Source organism: Gopherus flavomarginatus, chromosome 1 (assembly GCF_025201925.1).
Source record: "Gopherus flavomarginatus isolate rGopFla2 chromosome 1, rGopFla2.mat.asm, whole genome shotgun sequence".
Lineage (NCBI taxonomy): Eukaryota > Metazoa > Chordata > Testudines > Testudinidae > Gopherus > Gopherus flavomarginatus.
The window spans coordinates 353,848,319-353,868,481 of NC_066617.1; the positions used below are offsets into that span (position 1 = coordinate 353,848,319).

Genomic DNA, 20,163 nt, shown 5'->3' on the forward strand with positions numbered 1-20,163 from the left:
TCAGTCAAGAATGACACAGATGAATTATAAGCACCTATTTTTAGAAGCTTTTAATTAGAAGACAGCAGCTGTGAGGAAAGTGTTGCCATGAGGACAGAGATTCATTTTTTTAAGAGGTGCTAGATGCACGTTTCACCAAACAGTCTTGTCTTTCTGTCTCCATTTACAGAGCTCTTGCAGCCTCTGCCCCAATCTGGCAGTTTGAGGATTTGGTACCCTGTGGCACTTTCTACAGTATAGTGACAAATGATTTCAAAAAGAGCGGGCAGTGCTGCTCAGAGAGCATCCTGAATTCCTGGGGGGCCATTAACCGCATCTCCTCCACAGGTAGGAAGTTGGCAAGACCTTTCAGGAATCATGTTTTTCGAAGGATCACGAAGTTCATGCAATTTGCCTAAAGAGAATCATTGTAAATTTGAAATTGCAGAAAGTGTGAGTGATTGTCTCATGTGTATCATTAATTTTTTTTAACATAGGCTTCATCTGCTGTTATGGGTTAGCTTTTACATTTAAAAAAATTAACTTTTTTTAATGAGACCATTTGGAGTTGACTTTGAAGGTGGATGATGCTGTCATACCACATAGAAACAGGAGACATTTGTTAAAGTAAACAACTACAGACAAAAAAAACAACCACCGTGATTTCCACGTTGCTTGAGTTCTAGCTTTACCTTGTTTTCTAGGGCCAAGCCTTGCAATGGCCTAACACAGTCCCTGACACATCTGCATGCTCAGTACTGTAGCTAGTAAATAACTAGGCTGTTTAAAATGATTAAAAAATAGCAGACCTTAGTCTAGATCTAGAGTGCTATGCCATTTCCTCTATCTAGAATGGGGAAAAGAGAAGAGGTTAGCTACCACTGAAATGCTATTTCTGAAGTCTGCTGGTATCAGCCTTTCAAAAGGGGAAGGTAACTTAAATAGATCTTGCTGATGGCATAGCATATGCAGGGCTGCCCAGAAGATTCCGGGGGCCTGGCGTCTTCGGCAGCGGGGGGGTCCTTCCGCTCTGAGACCCGCCGCCGAGGTGTCCTGAAGATCCGTGGCGGGGACCCTCTGCTGCCGAATTACTGCTGAAGCGGGACCCGCTGCCGAAGTGCAGCCGGGTCTTTGGCAGTAATTCGGCGGCGGGGGGGGGCCCCGCCGCGGATTGTTGGGGCACTTCGGTGGCAGGTCCCGGAACAGAAGGGGCCCCTGCTGCCGAATTACCGCCGAAGACCCAGCTGCACTTCGGCAGTGGGTCCCACTTCAGCGATAATTCAGTGGCAGGGGGTCCTTCCCCCCCAGAGTGCAAGGACTCACCGCCGGCGAAGACTGAGAGCGGAAGAAGCTCCGGAGGCCCAGGACCCGCAAGAGTTTTCCGGGGGCCCTGGAGCGAGTGAAGGACCCCGTTCCAGGGGCCCTGAAAAACTCCCATGGGGGCCCCTGGGCCTGGGGCAAATTGCCCTTCTTGCCCCCCTCTGGGCAGCACTGAGCATATGGTTTGTGCAAGTTTTATAGAGTGGTTTAAAATCCAGGTCCAAACCTTCCTGACCACTGGGAAAACTTCAGATCTGGAGTTGGCTCCAGATCATAATTTAAGGAATCGCTATCACATTCCAGCCCAGTACAAACTGGGAAGGAAGGCAACATCCTTAATTTCATGAGAAAAGGTGAAGGGAAGAGGATGGGAGAGCAGACCTTAAATGTAGTCTGTTTGTTTTTGTTTTTAACCTAGCTTAAAAATAAACAGGAACGGAGGAAGGAAAAATCTTAATTGGCCATTGCTCTATTTATCATTTAGCACTAGGGTGGAGAGATCAGATGGGATTTCAGCCTACCTAGAGCACAGAGATTTTAAAATTTATTTTCCTGTTCTAGTTCAGGACCCCACTAGAGAAACCAGTATTATAAATTAGTCTGTAAAAATGGGAAACTGAGTCCGAGGGATTCTTAACCAGTCAAAACAAAGAAGAGAAGGGCAAGCAGAGTCCTGTGAGTTATCTAGTGACAGCTCTTGTACGTTCAGCCAGCACGTTCACTATATTAATATGTCAGACACCAGCCAGATTTACATTAACCTAATGTGCTTGATATGCACTATCCACATATCTCCAAGTAATCCATTCACTGAAATACGCACTGGACCAGATTCTGCTCTCAGGAAAGCTTGCGTACACATGAAGAAACTTCAGTGGATTAATTACATTGAGGGACTGGAAGAGGTTAAGAGAGAAGCTGCACTAACGGGCATGTTTCGGGTCTTCACTGTCCATAGCCTTTATGATGTATGACTGACTCCAGGGACATTAACCACTAATTTGTGTGTCTTCTTGCTTAGATGAAGGTTTGAAGTGGCTTTCCAGCGCATTTCACTTGTGCAGCCCATTAAAAAGCAAGCAAGATGCTGCTGTGTTGAAAGCTTGGCTAAGTGAAACATGGGTAAATTTGGCAATGGTGAACTATCCGTATAAAGCTGATTTCTTACAGCCCCTGCCAGCTTGGCCCATTCAGGTAAATGAGTGTCTGCATCTTCTATAACTGATTCAGCTTTAGGCTGGGACATGCTGATTTACTGCAAATTGCTGCTTTTAAAAAGTAAAGAAAATCCATGTGATCTAGGACGGGTGGGCAAACTACGGCCCGTGGGCCGAATGCAGCCCGCAAGCTGTTTTATTCTAGCCCTTGAACTCCAGCTGGGAAGCAGGGTCAGGGGTCGTGCCACGCAGCTCCCGGAAACAGCGGCCTGGCCCCCACTCTGGCTCCTATGTGTAGAGGCAGCCAGTGGCCTCCGCTCTGCATGCTGTACCCGCCCCAAGTGCCACCCCTGCAGCTCCCATTGGCTGGGAACCACAGCCAGTGGGAGCTGCAGTAACGGTGCCTGCGGATGGGGCAGCATGCAGAGCCGCTTGAGGTAAGCGCCACCGGGAGCTTGCACCCCAGAGCCTCTCCCCGTGCCTCAACCCCTTGCCCCAGCCTTGATCCCCCTCCGAATCCCTCGATCCCAGTCCAGAACACCCTCCTGCACCCCAAACGCCTCATCCCCAGCTCCACTCCAGAGCCCGCACCCACAGCTAGAGCCTGCATTCCCCAGCCTGGAGCCCCCACCCGCACTCTGAACTCCTCATTTCTGACCTTATCTTTGAGCCCGCACCCTCAACCGGAACCCTCACACCTCCCCACAGCCCAACTCCAATTTTGTGAGCATTCATGGCCCTCCATACAATTTCTATTCCCAAATGTGGCCCTCGGGCCAAAAAGTTAGCTCCTAGATCAGGGATAGGCAAATCTTGCTACTGGAACACCCTCAATTCTGACTGAGTGAGAGTGGAGGGTGCTCCACACCTTTCAAGATTGGGTCCAATACATTGAATTTCGTTTGGATTAGAACTTTTTCATTCCAGTAAAGCAACACAGAAGATGGCTTCACTGGCCTGGTGAAGTAATGGGTTGGCTCAATGAATATACGTTGTTTATCAAAGGTCTCGAGAGAGAGCCCTGTCTAAAGGAATGCAATTTTGGATGCAACGAGGTTACACATGTAGCAGGTTTCTGCTATATTTTCTCCTCCTGTTCCACAATAGATTTATAACCTGCTTTTGGTTGGCAGTGCTGTCCTTTTCTTTTGACATCAGGAAAGGGAATTTTAAAATCAGCTCCTTGTTCCACTTTCCTCTCCTTAGACCTTATCACAAACCTCAGCGTGCTCTGCTTTGCCAAGTGATCATGTAAAAATGGCTCTTTCTGGCTCATCAGATCTGCTGCCTGTGTGTATTGGAGTCGCATCTGCTTGATTTTTAGTGTCAAAAATATGTTTAATTCTTTTTTACTCCATGTTGGCTCTGTAGAGCCAATCCTCCGCCCCAAAACATTTTTTTTTCTCTTTCATCATCTTGTTGGAAAGTCGCTATCGGTCTTTACTTCCCTTGGCTCCCCTCGTTATTCATACCTTCATCTGCTATGATCTCAGCTGTTGCCTTTTCCTCTTATGATCTTTCCAAATCCCTCTGGTCTTCAGAGGCCCAAAGTGCTGGAACTAGACTGTTCCTGCAGCTGTGTTCTGACCTCCTGGCTGCAGTTCTCCACATCCTCTTCCTTATTTGCCAGCCTACTTATTTGGAGTGCTCCGTGCCTCTGAGCCACTTCTTGGTCTTGCCTGCCTCTACTCTGTTAACCCCTCAGTGAATTCCTCTGAGTCATTTTGAGCTACTGTGAATTACCAATGAAGTACAGTAGGTAAAATTAAAAGAAAGAAAGTCAATACCAGTGTTTATCCTTCATTAAACCTAAATTCTGAACAGACAAACTGTTGATCTCTTTTAGTCAGCAGACTTGGTTTTATATGCTACATAAGGGATTGATCCTGCTGGGAAAATCTTGCTAATGTGGGTAGTGTGGTTTATTTGAATGGGACCCAAGCACTTCTGCTCATACTGAGTAGTCCCTTGGGAATGGTCCCTTGGATTTGAGCATGAGGTACTACTTTGAGTGGCAACAAAAGCAGAATCTGGAGATGAGTAAGGGATTTGCTGAATTGGGCTTCAGAGTGGTTTTCTTGTCATGTCCTTGCACTGTGTATTGTCATGTTGTGTGCATAAGTGGGCTTGACTTGCTCTGGCTTGTTAACAAAAGCTGAAACATGCATACAGAAATAACCACAGACTTGACTGGTGGAAGGGAAAAGAAAGGAAAGCGGGAGAGAATGGAAATTCACCTGTCCTTTGCTGCTCTCCCACTAGCATAAATACCCTCAGTTCGATTTCAGTCTCTTGTCTGTCTAAATATAGCTTGAAGGATGCACTTTGCTGCCTCACTCCCATCCCTGAATTTGCTGTTCTGTTAGTGATAGAGGGAGCTCAAAGGTTTGAGTGAGCCACAGTGGCTCAGTAAGATATTAAATAGAAAATCCTTCCTGCTGTTCGTCTTGGCTCTTCTAATGTATGCGGCCTCTCTGGGTGGCTTAAGCTGTTTAGGTACCTTTTATGAAATGTGAGCTCTAATGACAAAACTAATGTGATTAGCTGAGTGAGAAGAGTATTGAGAGCTTAGGGGAAGAAAACTGTTAGAATAGCTGAATGTGTCTGCATAATCCTTTCTCTAGTGTGGGCAGATGGTGCCCTCTGAGAAGGGATTGGTTTCTCTGCTTCCACCCTGGTGCTTGATCTACAGAAGTAGGGCTGTCTGCAGCTCTTTAGACTCTCATCTTTACCTTCTGCAAGGCACCAGGGCACTAGTGAGTGAGCTTTCAGTGCCTTTAACTGCTCAGGGGCAGAGCTGGTTAGTGAACTAGTCAGTGCTTCATTTATAATGGAAGAGGTGCTGGCGCTCAAGCAGTAAGGTGCTGGGTCTCAAGCAATTGTTTTACATTCATAACTGATGCAACAAGCCCAGAGGTGCCAGGGCTATGAACTGCCAAGCCTAGCGGTGCCGGGGCTCAGCCCTGGCAAGCCCTGGCCCAAACTAAGCACTGAAACTAGCTAAGGCAGAAAGCTCTCTTAATGATGACAGAAGAGTTGGTGACTTACTAGTAAAGACAAGGCCTAAGTGTCAATTCTTGTCTCCTGTTAGCTAACAAAGTAAAATCCTAGTGACGAAGCGAGAGTTAGCAGGTCAAAGTAGAGGTTAACTTGTGTTAACACTACTATGGGGCAGCCTGGAGTTGCCTGTGACCTGCTCACTCATGTTAAAACTCTGAACTGCCTGAGTTCGCAGGTCACAGACAACTCAAGGCTCCCCCATGGCCCCTACTTCAACCTGCTAACTTGTGCTAAAACTGGTAACTACCTCTTCTTCGGTAGGATTTTACCTTGTATTAGGCACTCAGTTAGCTAACAGGAGGAAAGGACACATCTTACTGAATGTTATTCGCAACCCAAAGGGAGCTATATTCTGCTGAGCACCAGTAACTCCCTTCAGCTTCGGGGGAGTTACAGGTACTCTCCGCACCCTGCAGGGGGCTGAATTGCACACCTCTGCCCCCCCATAAGTCTGTGGGAGAGGCTAAGAGGAGAGGAAGCTACACAAATATCCCCTCCCAGAGTTTCTTCCTGATTATCTTTTCACGGGGACAGGGACAGGATTTACACACTGCCCCCTCCTCCAGCACACACACATATTCCCACAATGAGCTAGGGAGCCTGCCCCCAAACCGTGTATATCCCAGAAGGTCTTCAGGTAGCCAGAACTGTTGGCACAGGCATCCATGTGACTTCACTACTGCTCTAGAGCCCTGGTGCATCTCCTCCAGTCCCTGGCAGGAGCGCACTAACAGAGATTCCTATGGCCACCCAAATGAGGCCTGGGTTGGGGACTGGGGTCTGATGTATGTGCCCTGACCCCCCCCCCCCGATACTTACCATTGGGATGCTCAGTCTCTGCCCTTTCTCATGTAGATCCCAGACTTACTGAGGGCCCTCCACAGAGCAGGAGATAAGAAGGGAGCTGTGCTCAGGAGTCAGCTGCCACATACCTCTTCTGTTTAGGAAGGGGGAAAATCTGTGTGGAGGCAGATCATGGTGTGATGTAGGCCAGGATTTAACCCTGAGCTACAAACCAAACCCAGCATTGATTGAATTTTCCAGCAGGACAGTGCCTTCTTCCAATATGTTTTCCAGAGCTGAAGAAATAAAAAAACTGCTAGAGTGATTAAAAACAGTATCACTTTAAAAATGAGAAACTTCCCAATTTATGTTGATTTATATTACAGTAGCATCTAGAAGCCCCAGCCATGGATTGGAGCTCCATTGTGCTAGATGCAATGAACTTATATTTTTAGGAGACATTTTTCATCCCAAAGGAACCCCAAATTATTTATTAACTTTTCTAATTATAAAGCATAAGCTATTTTTAAAAAGCAAGGGAATTGGATGCTGTCAAGGCTGATTCCCCATTCTGGCACTTTGAGTGCAGAAGGTGAGGGTCTGCAAGGACTCTAAAAATTAATACTGGCCACTCCAGGCTTGTGTTAAACTCCCAAGGTTACAGCTTTTCTCTGACCTTGGATGGGTAGATGCTGCCACCACCAAATGCAGAACCCCTTGGAACTCAGGAAGGCACACTTGGGAATTCCTTCCTTTGGGGTACCCTCAAGCCCTTTCACCCTGCTCCAGGGAAGAGCCGAGAAAGGAAAACAAAGAAATCATCTGTTGTCACCAGGTAACTAAAAAACATGTACACAAACCTCTTCAGACACAAAAATCCAAATCCTGTTAGTAAAAAAGGTAAATTTTATTAAAAACACAAAGAAAGAAAATACATCTGAAACGTAGGTTTTTGCTAGATTTAAAAAACCACATACAAAAATTAAACATCAGGAATAACCTTCTTGAGGTCCAGCCTAAAGGTTACAAGCTATACAAAAGCATTTGGGGTTTGCACAGAGTCCACAAGCCTTACAGAAATAAAAGAAATAACCTTACTCTCGTCTTTCTAAACATTCCTGATCTACTTACATATTTGGGGGTTTTCAAATAAGTAGTTCTAGATATGATCTGATGATTTTCACATCTGGCCTTCAGCTTCTCACAGTGCAAGTGCTCCCCTGTTCCCCTCTTCCCCGGAGAACAACAGACCCACAAAGGGAAGTTTTTTCCCCACTTTTAAAAGTTCTAGCTTTCCCATTGGCTCTCTTGGTCAGGTGCCCACTCCCTTTCCTTCATCTGGAGACTTTCTTTTTAACTCTTTACAGGTAAAGCAAGTAGAGAGCAGCTACCAAGATGGATTTTATAGCTAACGGGCTGGCTGGGTGTCCATAAAAGGGAACTACCCCTCCCCTTCATTTATCACAGATGCAGAAACTTCTAACGCAATATTAAGATTGTACAGTTGAAATAAAATTGGGAAATTCAAAATGTTGGGTACTAGCAGCAAAATAACTCAGCTGCATTACATGTAATATTTTATATTTGTTTTTATGATTTAATATAATTGTCTTTGTAGTATATACCATAAAATTAAATAGGGTGTCCAAGAAATGCTGTAGTTCAGATTGACAAAACTTTCAAAAGAAAGCAGTGCACCATACCCGACTTGTTCTCAGGTTTGGTCAGTGTGTGTCAACGGCATCATTAGAGACATTTCCCCCTTTCTCTTGCTATAGGTAGTTTGCAAGTTCTTGAAGAATCCCAAACTGCCAGACAAATTATTGCTACAGAATGTTTTCCAGGCAGTAAATGTCTACTACAACTACTCAGGAGCTGCATCGTGCCTTAACACGTCTCAGAGTGCCACAAGGAATCTTGGGCTGACGGGCTGGTACTATCAGGTACATACACAAACCTTTTCCAAAATGTCCAAAGTGCCAAAGCTGCTGTGAATTCTCAATTCATTCTGTCAGAATCTTTTAATGTGCGTTAATATATGGGTGCAGATCCTTGGTTGCTGTAAACTGGCATACCTTCCCTGAGAAATCAACACAAGCTGTGCCGTTTGCACCAACTGTGTGTCAGACTTTATTTTTTCCAAAATCAAGCTCGTCTAGAACTCAATAGGAATGTGTCAAGGGATTATCGTTAGCTTTTGTGAACAGTCCTGGCCTTCCCAACAAAGGAGTTTGTGTTAGATGATCTCTATGAATTAGACTGTGATCTTAAAACATTATTTCAGTCTTTTTCTGTGAAATCTGTTAACAGAACGTGAACATTATCTTGAGCTGGTATGTATGGTGGTGAATAGGGTGGAAGCTTTTTAATGACATGAGTAATATGTCTTGGTGACCTGCAGATATGCAGTAGGGAAAATCGTCAAGAATTAAAATAATGAATGTTTATGGCACTTTTCATCTTTAGGGCACAAAGCACTTGACAATGAAAGGTCAGTACCATTATCCCCATTTTATACGTGGGGAGACTGAGATATATAGAGGGGAAGTGACTTGCACAAGGTCACACTGCAAGATAGCGGCAGAGCAGGGAACAGAACCCGGGGCTCCTGGGTGTTTGACAATTGGTTTAAGATTCACACCAACATTTGTATTAGAAGCAAACTATTAAGTTCCAGCAGAAAAACCTGAATTTGAGTCCATGTAAATTTAAAAGGGTAAATTGATTCTGGTTTATTCAAATAGAACCACTTCTGATGTGTCCTCAGGCTAATGGTACTGAGGTCAGTGGGAAAGGCAAGTAGTTCGTGGCTCAGTGTCTGCATTTTAATATGTAGCAAATATCTATTGTTATGTAAGGCATTGAAAGAAGTCCTCCTTTCCAGTACAGCTATAGCCATAACTAACATATTTAAAGTGTCCCACAGAGGCCACTGTTACATTTTCCTGCCTTGCCTTCCAGGCTTGCACAGAAATGGTGATGCCAATGTGCACAGATGGTGTCAATGACATGTTTGAGACTAGGAAATGGAACTTCCATGACTTCTCTGAAGAATGCTTCAAACTGTGGAAAGTGAGACCTCGCCCTTCCTGGATTCCTTCTTTGTATGGAGGGAAAAACATCAGTTCACACAGTAACATCATCTTCAGGTGAGCTTACTTCTGCTTCTGTAACAATCCCCCTCTACCAGCGTGAGTTGCTGGTGGGGATAGAATCTGGGGCTCTGAGCACCAAAACCACAACCCTCTACCACATTTTATGTCATCTAATGTGTAGCCGTAGCCAGGAGTCCCCAGTTGAAGTTGATGGGAGTTACATGTGCACCTCTGAAGGGTGAATTTGGCTTATGGCTTTGTGGAGTGTGGCTTTGTTTCTGTGAGGAAACGTGTTCTTGTCTCTCCACCTGTAAATGTGGTAATTGCCATAGCATCCCAGGACGGTAATGCCATCTAGTTCTCCAGCTAAATTAGAGCACTATCCCTTCCCCGGTAAATGGAAGTCTAAAAAACACAAACTTCAACACCAGGAGTCTTTTGCCCCATCTGTCACCCTGAGTCACAGCCTCTGCTGTGGGCTGGAGCAACCTTCCCTCCCTCAGCTGAATACAGGAGAGCTGCCACCCACCCTCTTTTGAAAGCCTTATCTTTGGGCCCTAAAAATGGAAGCCAGCATTTGGGTCATGTCTCAAGCCCTCTGTTCTCTTGGCCAAGGCCTGAGTCTCTTAATTTCCCTCTGGGATGTTGGCTGCCCAGCCTCACACACCCCCTTGTTGGGGTACTCCAGGAATACTGGTTGCTGCCAGCCCCCGGCTCTGCCTGTCAGCTCTGTCACCAAGTCCACATCAACTTGCCCCTTCCCAGGGTTCCTTGCCCTTCTGTCTGTCTACTAGGTCTCTATCTGGCCCCCTTTGACCAGTTTCATTTTCAGGCCCTTTTAGCAGAGATTCTGGGGGCCTCCTGCCAGTCTACCTCTCAATATAGAAACCAGTAGCCTAATCTTTTACAGCTCATCTCCTAGTCTCTGTAACATGGGGAATGATCTTTCTTTTAATAAGAAAATGAGGGGAGTATAAATATAATTTGGAGTATAGACTCCAAACTCACAAAGCGGCCCTCCTTTCCTAACATGAGACAACTTTCAGCAAACAACTATTAATCATTGTTTCTTAAGCAGCTGTCTAGATTTCTTCCCTCCCTTTATTTTTAGAGAGAGAAAGCTAGAAACTCTGATAGGGAGATCAGTCTTCCTTCTGATGCAGCACCCAGTGATTGCCTACCACTGGCAGCTCCCCGAGAGACTTCTTGTGCTATTGTTCAAATTGTTCAAGTTCCTTTAGAAAAGAAACTTCTTTAAACGAAAGTCAGAATTAGTCTTTGGGACCTAGTAAATAGCTGTGTATTTTAAAAATAAGGCATCCTGTCTTGAATCAGGGATTATTCTCAGGATTTCAGCCTGTGACTTTGGTCTCTTAGCTCCAAAGGCCTATTGCTTTTCTCTCTTATTGGTCTCTTGCTGTTCCTTCCCCAGCAGGTATCTGCTCCAAAGTGTAAAACTATGCTTTGATGGAAACCTTTCTTTAAATGATAAAAAAAGAAAAAAAAACAACCTCAAATCATCTAGTTTAGTTCCTGCAAATTGTTGCTTGTTCTTAATAAGATTCCAATTGTACAGTATGATTCTGCTTTAGAAATTGACAGATGAGTAAACAAACATATTTAAAGTATGTTTAAGCATTTATGCCAGCTCAGGGCATTTGAAACCAGAAAATCTTTTGAATGAAAAAGAAGTGCTTTACAGACAATACTTTGGACCACAAGCTGAGCTGTTTCCCTTTGGACAGGCATATTGTCAATGCCATATATATATAGCACCTTTTATCCTGAAGGGCCACAAAGGATCCCTACACCCACCATGGAGATGCAGCCCCACATGGAGTAAAATGCAACATCTGTTTAACTGCAAAGCAACTGACACAACAGTTTTAGGACAGTGAGTGAAGCATACTATATTGGAATGGAACTGTTGGGTGGATTTTCTCCAGGCCAAATGTAATTACCCAAATTGGAATTTGGCCAGGATACTGGAACTGATGTCTCTACTCCTACAAAAAATGCCCTGAGATCATAAGAAACAAAAATGCTCATGACTTCTGCCCTCTTATCCAAAAGATGACACCCTCAGCAGCAGTGTCCTAGAGCGCCGTGCTGAGGCATTAGTCAGTATTGATTCAGAGAAATCCCCAGCACCACTTCTGTATCTCCTTGGAGATCTTCCATCAAACTCTCTCAGCTTGTGAATGCTACAGAGACCACAGCCGATGCAGTATGGCTCTCCAGGAGAGTGCACCTTTATTACAACTTTAGTTTTGTGAGTTTGGTGTTTGCAGCGACTCTTTCACTCTCAGCAATTTTCATACCAGAGTGTCTTACTGGAAGCTATTCAGTTTTTCAGTTGTCATGGCATGGAAACCTTGCATCGTGGTGGAAACCATACTTTAATCCCGTTAACACGTGGGATTGTAGAGTTTTTGTTGTGAGTGGCATGTTTCAGAGTGATGATGTCAGATTGTGAAGGCTCCTCCCAGCTGCTTCTCCTGGTCCCTAGGAGGGCCAAGGGGTGAGGGAGACAGATGGGTTGAGAGCTTCTCATAGGGATGTTTCTTTAGGGTCAGGGCCCTTTAGGAAGCTCTGTTTGCACTGTCAGTAGTGGGCAGTGATGGCAGGGTTAAAGAACTAATGATGGGGGTGGGAAATAGGAACTCTACACTGGAAACTTGATTTTTTTCAAGGCCACACCAGGATCCTTGTAGATGATGATTTGCTTTGGAACTTGTCCCTCAAGAAGCATTTGTAACCATGTAGTGAATGGAGAGGAATAGCTGACTCCTGGATATTATTTCACTTGGATAAAAATGAGTGTGTGCTTGAATTTATTCTCTTGTATTCTCAGACTCTTTACTTGCAAGATGCTCGGCAAAGCACTTAAGCTTAACTTTAAGTCTGCATTGAAGTAAATAGGACTATTCATATGCTTAAAGTTAAGCACATGCTTAACTGCCTTAGTGGATCAGGATCCTAGCACTCAGCACCTTCCAGGATATAGCGCCTACTGATCATTGTTTCTCAGTCTACATCAGTGCTGCCAATACCATCACTTGGCACGTTGGCCAGAATCGTGGATGGAGCAGCCAGACTCTCCCATGAAAGCCAGGGATGGTGTTGTTTTCCTGCTGCATGCTTGGATTTCTTGGTCCCACTCATGTGGAAATTAAAGTCCATGAACATTTTGGGTCTCTCAGCAACTCAATATACTGTTGCTAAGGCACTGGGCTGATTCAGGCGACCTTTTAAATCAAATGCATTTTGCTTATTATGCAGCTCTATGTGTTTTTGTTTTACAAATACAGAATGTTTTTTTTCCTCCTGAGCCATGAAATTAGAGGTACCGAGAGAGATGCAAGACTTCCTGTATTTTTCCACTGAGGAAAAACAAACACTATAATTCAAACGCAGTCAGTTTTTATTTGTAGTTCTTCAAGGTCAAAAGTTGGAGATAGAGATAAATGTTTTGAGTGTAATTGACTGATATTTTTATGAAATACTATGGCTGTGAGATATTAATAGACCCCTGTCCCTCTAGGCATCTGTGTGATGGTACCTCCCATAAGGCTTTATGAAAATATGCTTAGAATGTGTTTTATGCTACATATGCCATGTAGCATATCTCCGTAAAGGTTATGATCTACTGATTGTATTAATCCTATTTGTATGCATGTATCATTTTTGTATTCGTAGTTATGAATGTTATTAATGTTGGCTGTGTACTGGCTTGATTTCTAAATAACTTTAGTAGAACATTTGGTCAGTTCCTGGAGAAAGGAATGTTGAAATTAAGTACTTAATCAAGAAACACTTAAAGGACAATGGATCTTGGAATGCTCCAATCCACATAAGAAGTCTACTTGAGGCCGTTCAAGGTAGATTGTAAACAATGGATGGTACCATTGAAAACTGTGAGTCATGCATGGACATGTGACTTACCCAGGTGACTCCTAAACTCCATCTTGGAGCTGGACATTGCATAGGAGTGAGGAGGGGGTCTTCACCCACAAGAGAGAGTCTATTTAAACCCCTGGGAGACCCCTCCGTTTTGTCTTCAGCTGGCTAAAGATAGAGCCTCTCTACCCCCCAGGATACTTGAAAGAAACTGGAACAAAGGACAGTGGGCAAGGGGTGTGAGTGATTGCTGGACCCAGGCTAAAAGGAGATTAGTCTGTAAAAGGGAGTATTCTCGAACTGGTGAGGATTTTATCTGTATTCAGTTTGTTTAGAAATAGGATTTGCTGTATAGACTTGGGTAAAGCACATCGGACCTGATCCAAAGCCAGTGGAAAGCCTCCCATTGATTTCAGTGGGGTTTAGATTGCCTGTAGGGCTTGAATTTCCAGAATTGTCCACCGGATGGAGTCTCCAGCTGGGCACCCAAAATTCATGGGCACTTTGAAAAACTTGGACCTTTCCCAGTTGACCCATCTGTAAAAACAGGGAAGTTGTTCCATTATTTTTGCAGAAAAGGCATTAAAATAAAGGCCTAAATAAATGAATAGTTTGGTACCAAAAGTGCAGAAGGGAAGAGAGAAGATAGAAGTATATTGACCTATCACTCTGCGACAGTCACTCTTATTCTGTCTGGAAAAGGCAATCTGTGTTGAAAAGTATACCCATTTGAATGCGAATTTGCAAATGAAGAGGGCTCAATTCCCCCAGTAAGTTTAAGTGAATGTAGGCTACTTCAGTTCATGTTTAAGCTGTTGCATGTTGTTGCTGAATTCTATGAAAGAAAGGCCACATTCTGTCTCATGAGGAGCTGGATTTCAGTGGGGGCAGAAATGTCTCCCCAAGGAGTTCATACAAATCATACTGAGCCAGAATGTGATACCCTTACATCCCACTGTGTGGTATGTTATTCCACAAATAGCCCCATTCACTTGGGTAGGCCCAAGGGAGCCCTTCTGCTAGGAGAGTGGGCAGACAGGGCCATATTCTCCTTCCCTGTGGCTTCTTGTCATCTCCTGGGATCAACAAGTAAGGCCCCATTCCTTGTGTGGCAATCTGCGGTAACCTTTGCACTGAATTTTTCACTGAGTTGTCCTCATGAGATGTTCCTTTCCATGGCTTTTTCGTGTGGGAGGGGACAGTCTGGGCTGTAGTTAGTGGCAGAATGCTGAAGCAGAACACCACAGAGCAGGGGGATTTGTTGTAGAATTTGGGTCTATCCTGAGTACTGAATCTCTGATCGTAACAGTGGCTGTTGAGAGACCCCTAGCTTTATCACACAGGTACTGTCACTCAGGATATTAACTGTAATCTAACGGGCTATATGGACTTTTCTTATAGCAATGGCGGATTGGACCCGTGGTCTGGAGGTGGAGTGACTCGGAATATCACAGACTCTCTCATTGCAATTGTGATCCCAGAAGGAGCTCATCACTTGGACCTGCGTGCCAGCAATCCCGGTGACCCCAAATCTGTGCTGCAAGCCCGGGCCTTGGAAGTTCAGTACATGAAGCAATGGATTGAAAAGTCCAGGCATAAGCACTAAAGTGGTACTGTAATAATGGTGGTCATTATCTCCATTGGCTTCAATGGGAGCAGGATCAGGCCCTTATTACAGAGTTCTATTCAAAACATTGTTCACCCATGGTTCCTCTCTTCCTTTACTACCTGCTTGTCAGCACTGCGCCTTTCACTCGGGGGTGGGGGGGCGGGGGGTAGAGGAGATGGCTGTCAGTTGGACAAACCTCAATCAATAAAGTACATGGATTGAGTCACCCATGGTGGCATGCCTTCCTGTTCTGCTACTATCAAATGCTGCATTACATCCTTTTTGCAACATGCTTGTGTGGAGCCTGATTCCTGCAAGGCTCCATGTATCCTCACAAAATCAGTTTCCAAAGTTAACGAAGTGTGTACTTGACCAGACGCAGGGACCACCAAACTCCATGGCAAAGCTCTCACTGATTTCAACTGGATCTCAATGTAGGGGCTGCGTCTCAGCTGGTGTAAATTGCCAGAGCTCCGACAGGAGCGCCCCAGCTGAGATCTGCCCTGGAACTTGCCCCTATCAACACAAACTGCACCTATGCTGTCTTCTATGAGACACAGACTAATTAGTTAATACTCTAACCTGGAGAGTGAAACACCACATCTGTTCAGTTGCTGAGTATTGCCTCCTACAGGCAAACCCTTGTCTTTAGTGACTGCGAGTCTCTCCAAGCTTTCCAGCAGAACTTTTATTGTTTCCAGCCTCCAGTTAAAAACAAACCATGATAGGGAGCTGAGTTTTCATGTTCCTTTGGCTTCAGACAGTTGTCACCTCTGTACTGGAGAGTTACATGGGGATACAAACCACTTTGATATGGTGAGGGGTGGAGGGAGGAGCAGTTATTTTAGAGTAGGAACAGAACCACATTGGGATGTGATTTCATGGGCGGAAAGACTTTTTTTTTTTTTTTTTTTAAAGCAGAATAGTAGGAATCACCTAAATATTTTTCTTGTTTTCAGCAACGTCTTAACCAAGTTGTCATACACTGTATGGTTGTTTCTCTTCTCTGCACAGAACAAACAGGACTGGCCCCTAAATACACTTTTGTTGATTAATTCTCTGATTAGCCATGCACAATTTATCACTTTTCTTCCTCCCTCACTGCTTCCCTTAGGTCCAGGGCTAGGATATCTGCTGCTGCCAAAGAGAGAGGTGTGTATTTTCTTCCTTCTTGTTGCTTTCCCACAAACATTTTATTCATTTTTTGTTTGTTTGTTTGTTTGTTTTTCAGAGCATCACTGGGAAACTTTCTTTAAACTCTTCTCCTGGAGAGGAAACCTGACACAGTACTCATGCTAGCTAGATCATATTAAGTGACACATAATTGGGGCTAGACCTTGTTTTCTTTTCCTTTTCTGTGTGTTGATGAGATTCTGCATGGTCTGGTTGCTGATGGTGGTTCAATAAAAGCCTTTTAAAAATTGTTTGCAGGGCAAACTATTCAGAACGCAGCTAAACTGTTGGGACACCATTAACCCAAAGTGTGAGGCAGTGCTCAGCAGGGCAGGTGCTCTAGCTGGCTTTCTGTAGGGCTTCCAAAAGAGACAAACTGCCCAATTCATGGAGACAGCATATTTGGCATTAATAAATGGCTGAGGGAATCCTCTCACTTTGCAGCTTTGGCTTTGTTCACAATGAAAGACTTCTTCCAAAAGGCCCCCTTTCTAGACTAACAGGACTAGATAATTTCATTTCATAAAGTCTCAACGCAACAAACAGACCCAAGGGTCTCTTAGAATTCCAGTTTTGTTTGTATTTTTTAGCCTAAAATACAACATTTCTTCTTACTCCAGGCTGCTTGTTACATTCCCACAAAATCCAGCATTTTCTAGGAACAAAATAGATCTTATTCTGAACCTTTATTTTTTTTGAAACACTCTGTACGTCTGGTTCTTTTACTGACAGAGCTCTTAGCATATCCTTGCTTTTGCTCCGCTGTTCTGGGAATGATTTGAACAAGGAAGCATTTATGTTCAGGTTCAGCAGTCTGGACCTTTCACGCTCTGCCTTTAGCAGGTAATCACTTTGGAGCCTATAAAGAGTAAGACCAGAGAAGCATCCTAGTGCAAGGGGAAGAGCTCTTTAGAAATGGACTAAAATCTGTCAATTATTAGTAATGTCCATTCAAATAGGTCAATTTTCTAGCATTATGAGGGGTGTGTGTGCACACACATTTTACAATAAAATAGTGGCCTTAACTTTTTTTTGTGTTAAAACTTTTTAGATCAAATAAAAACTAACCACATTTCCTATATCCACTGCCAAACAAAAGTTAAAACCTGAAGACACAATCAATAGTATTAAGATAGCATCTAGATTTATTTTTAACACGCTTTATTGGAGGCAAGAAAGGGAACTGACTAAGTGAATCTAAACGTTGGGAATGCACAAACCATTCATAACCAAGGAGAGGATAAAGGCCTAATCCAGCTACTTCCACTGACTGCAGCGGGAACATTGTCAGATCTAGAGATGATTGAACTAAAATGTCTTGAAAACGCTTTGGTTTTCAAAAACGACTGTCTTTAAAAAAATCTTTTTCCTTTCTCTCCCTCCATCTCAGCCTTTTTGCTATTTTCTGTAGCATTTTTGTTTTCTTTTTTTTAAAGGAACATGTCAGATTTTTTTTTCAGTGTTGTAAAAAGGCCTTTTTTTGACTCTGGCCCCCAAATCTTTATATTAAAACAATATTTCCATTAGCTTTATCCAGTCCCTTGCTCAGATTTCTAGAAGATGGTTATTGCTTCCATCTATTGTAGGCCCAACTCAGGCTGTACCATTCTTCTAGTATCTAAGGGCTTGATTCAAAGCCCATCAGAGTATTTCCATACACTTCAGTGGGCTTTGGATCAGGCCCTTGCCACTTTTCCTAGATTTTTAACAAGGTGACCAGTTCTCTGTTCTGCTTAACAGGGCTTTCTTCAGGCCTTCATCCTACGCACTGAAACTGTAGGTCCATCTATGTGCTTATTTCCTTAAAGGATCTTTCAGACCTGGTCCAAGAGTTTGTGTGTATTAGGGAATGACCATCAACAAAGATTGACTACCTCATTTTGAAATGTAACTTTCCCTGCTTTTATGTCATGCACATTAGACTATCAAGAGCTGGGATAGGATTGTTACTTTCTTTGCCCAGCTGTATCATGACAGGACCATATTTCATGCCCTTCAAGAAGATATTCCCAGATACACTAGAAACACTTTTGTTCTCTGTGTGTACTGTGAATTTTTTTGTTTTAAGTATATGTTGCCTTTTGGGGGAAAAATGCATAAAATAAAGCAAATAATTTAAATTTCTAGGTGTAGCACTGATATGTGAATCAAAAACCAGTAACAATGGATCTTACAGCTAGAAGGTTTTGAAATTGAAATCTGTATGACAAAAATATGCTGTAACAAGTATTAAAGATAAATAAATGTGAATTTCTGGAAGTTGCTTGTTTCATTTTTAAAGTAAGCAGATTGCTGATATTAGACAGACATTGGGGTCTGTCAGCATTTCTGTAAGTTAGTTTTCTAGTTTATGCTTGAGCCCCAGATAGGGAAAGTAAGCTAAATATGCCGTTATTAAGTTATCACTGCTTTGTAATATCCAAGGGGTCAGGTGTTCAGATGCCCCAAACTGGTTCAAATAAGAAAACTGTTTTAATTCTTAACTGCTTGGGGGATTAGATGGTTCAGGAAGTTGGTAATGAGCAAATAATCTTTTCCCCTCTAGTATGGTTTGAATCTAGCCAGGTGAGTATTATTTGCAAGTTGCAATCTGATTGCTGGTTTTTGTTAGTCTCAATCCAGACCCTAATAGACAAATGTCTGCTCTCGTACTACACTGATATGAGGGTCATGTAAGTATCTAGATAGACAAGCATCATGGAAACCACTAGTATTCTTGGCACTAATTGACAATCTCAAATGCTGAAGATTAGATAGGACTGAGCAGGCTGAAATGCCATGTCACCCACAGGGTCATTCCATACAGACTGGGGCTGCAGGCTGCTGGGGAGAAGTTTGAATAGCTGCTATCTATAGTATACTGTGCTCATAGGTAACTTTAGCTACTTAAACCAGTAGTTTTCAACTGTGGTCTGCAGACCCCTTGGTGTCCTATAGATTATGTCTAAGATTTCCAAAGGGGTCTGCATTTCCATTTGAATATTTTTAGGGGTCCGCAAATGAAAAATGGTTGAAAACCACTGACCTAGATCTCTAATACAGTCAAACCTGCATTGTCAAAGAGGCTACCAAAAAAATCTAAACTCCATCTCGAGGAGAAGCTATCCTGGCTGTGACACTCTGGACCTCAAAGTCGCACCCTGGAACCCCCATATTTACCACTGCCATATAATGATGCAATTTCTACAAAGTATGCCTTGTGAGATATCATATTAAAATCCTCCATCTGTTGAACATTGTATGTGAAGTTATGAAGTATTGCTATGTATGTTACTGAAATATGTTGTGAGGTTGGAAACACCCTCAGCCAGCCTTTCAGTTGCAACAAAGAAGGGCCAGGCAGCGTTGATGGCCCACCAAGAAAAGAATCCTCTATCCCAGAGACTCCTTAGAGAAGGTATGTGTGCAGTTGAAACTGCTTGGCCAATGGGGGCAGCCCGACCCCCACGTCACAGAAAGGATCTTTCTAGCAGCTGGAAGAAAGTATAAAGAGGGACAGTGACATCATCATTTGGCCTTTCTCCTCCCCCATCTCAAAACATGGAAGAACATCTGCAAGGAAAAGACTTTGAACTGGGAAAGTTTGGTCCCAGTGTGGAAAGTGGTGCAGTCTGTATACAGAGGAATGGTAACCTGCTTTTACCATCTGTTAAAGTGAGACATTGCTTGATTGAAATCTTGCTTAGTCTGTTAAAGTTATTTTTGTTTCTAACTGATCTCTATGCCTGCTTAAAATTGATCTTTCTATAGTTAATCTGTTCTATATCTTACCCAGAACAGTGTGCAATAGTTGAAGTGGCTGGGGGAATCTCAGCTCAGCTTACAAAGGCTGGCGCATGTCCACTTTCCTATGAAGAAGTGGCGTACTAAGTAATGAACTTACACTGGTCAGGCTTCCGTCCAGGGCAAGATGGTACAGCTCTGGGGTGTAAGACTGGCGAGTTAGGGGGCATTGGCTGGAGCCTCTCTATTGATGAGTGGCTGAGAGATTACTGAGTGGCTGAGAGATCACTGAAGTAACTCAGCTGCGTCCCTGCCTGTGGATGGCTCTTAAGTGCACAGAGCCTGTCGGGGCTTGCAGGTTCAC

General features: G+C 43.7%; 1 protein-coding gene across 3 annotated transcripts in view; it reads left to right on the forward strand.

Moving 5' to 3' along the window:
- Positions 1–18,335, forward strand: part of PRCP (prolylcarboxypeptidase) — a 77,658-nt gene extending 59,323 nt beyond the window's left edge. For all 3 annotated transcript variants that reach the window (XM_050941774.1, XM_050941783.1, XM_050941794.1), the window contains 5 exons: positions 170–327; positions 2,321–2,493; positions 8,078–8,242; positions 9,261–9,448; positions 14,696–18,335. In XM_050941774.1, coding sequence (XP_050797731.1) covers positions 170–327; positions 2,321–2,493; positions 8,078–8,242; positions 9,261–9,448; positions 14,696–14,900 — 889 coding nt within the window. In that variant the 3' untranslated portion in view covers positions 14,901–18,335. The remainder of the gene's footprint in view (positions 1–169; positions 328–2,320; positions 2,494–8,077; positions 8,243–9,260; positions 9,449–14,695) is intronic.
- Positions 18,336–20,163: the final 1,828 nt, after the last annotated feature.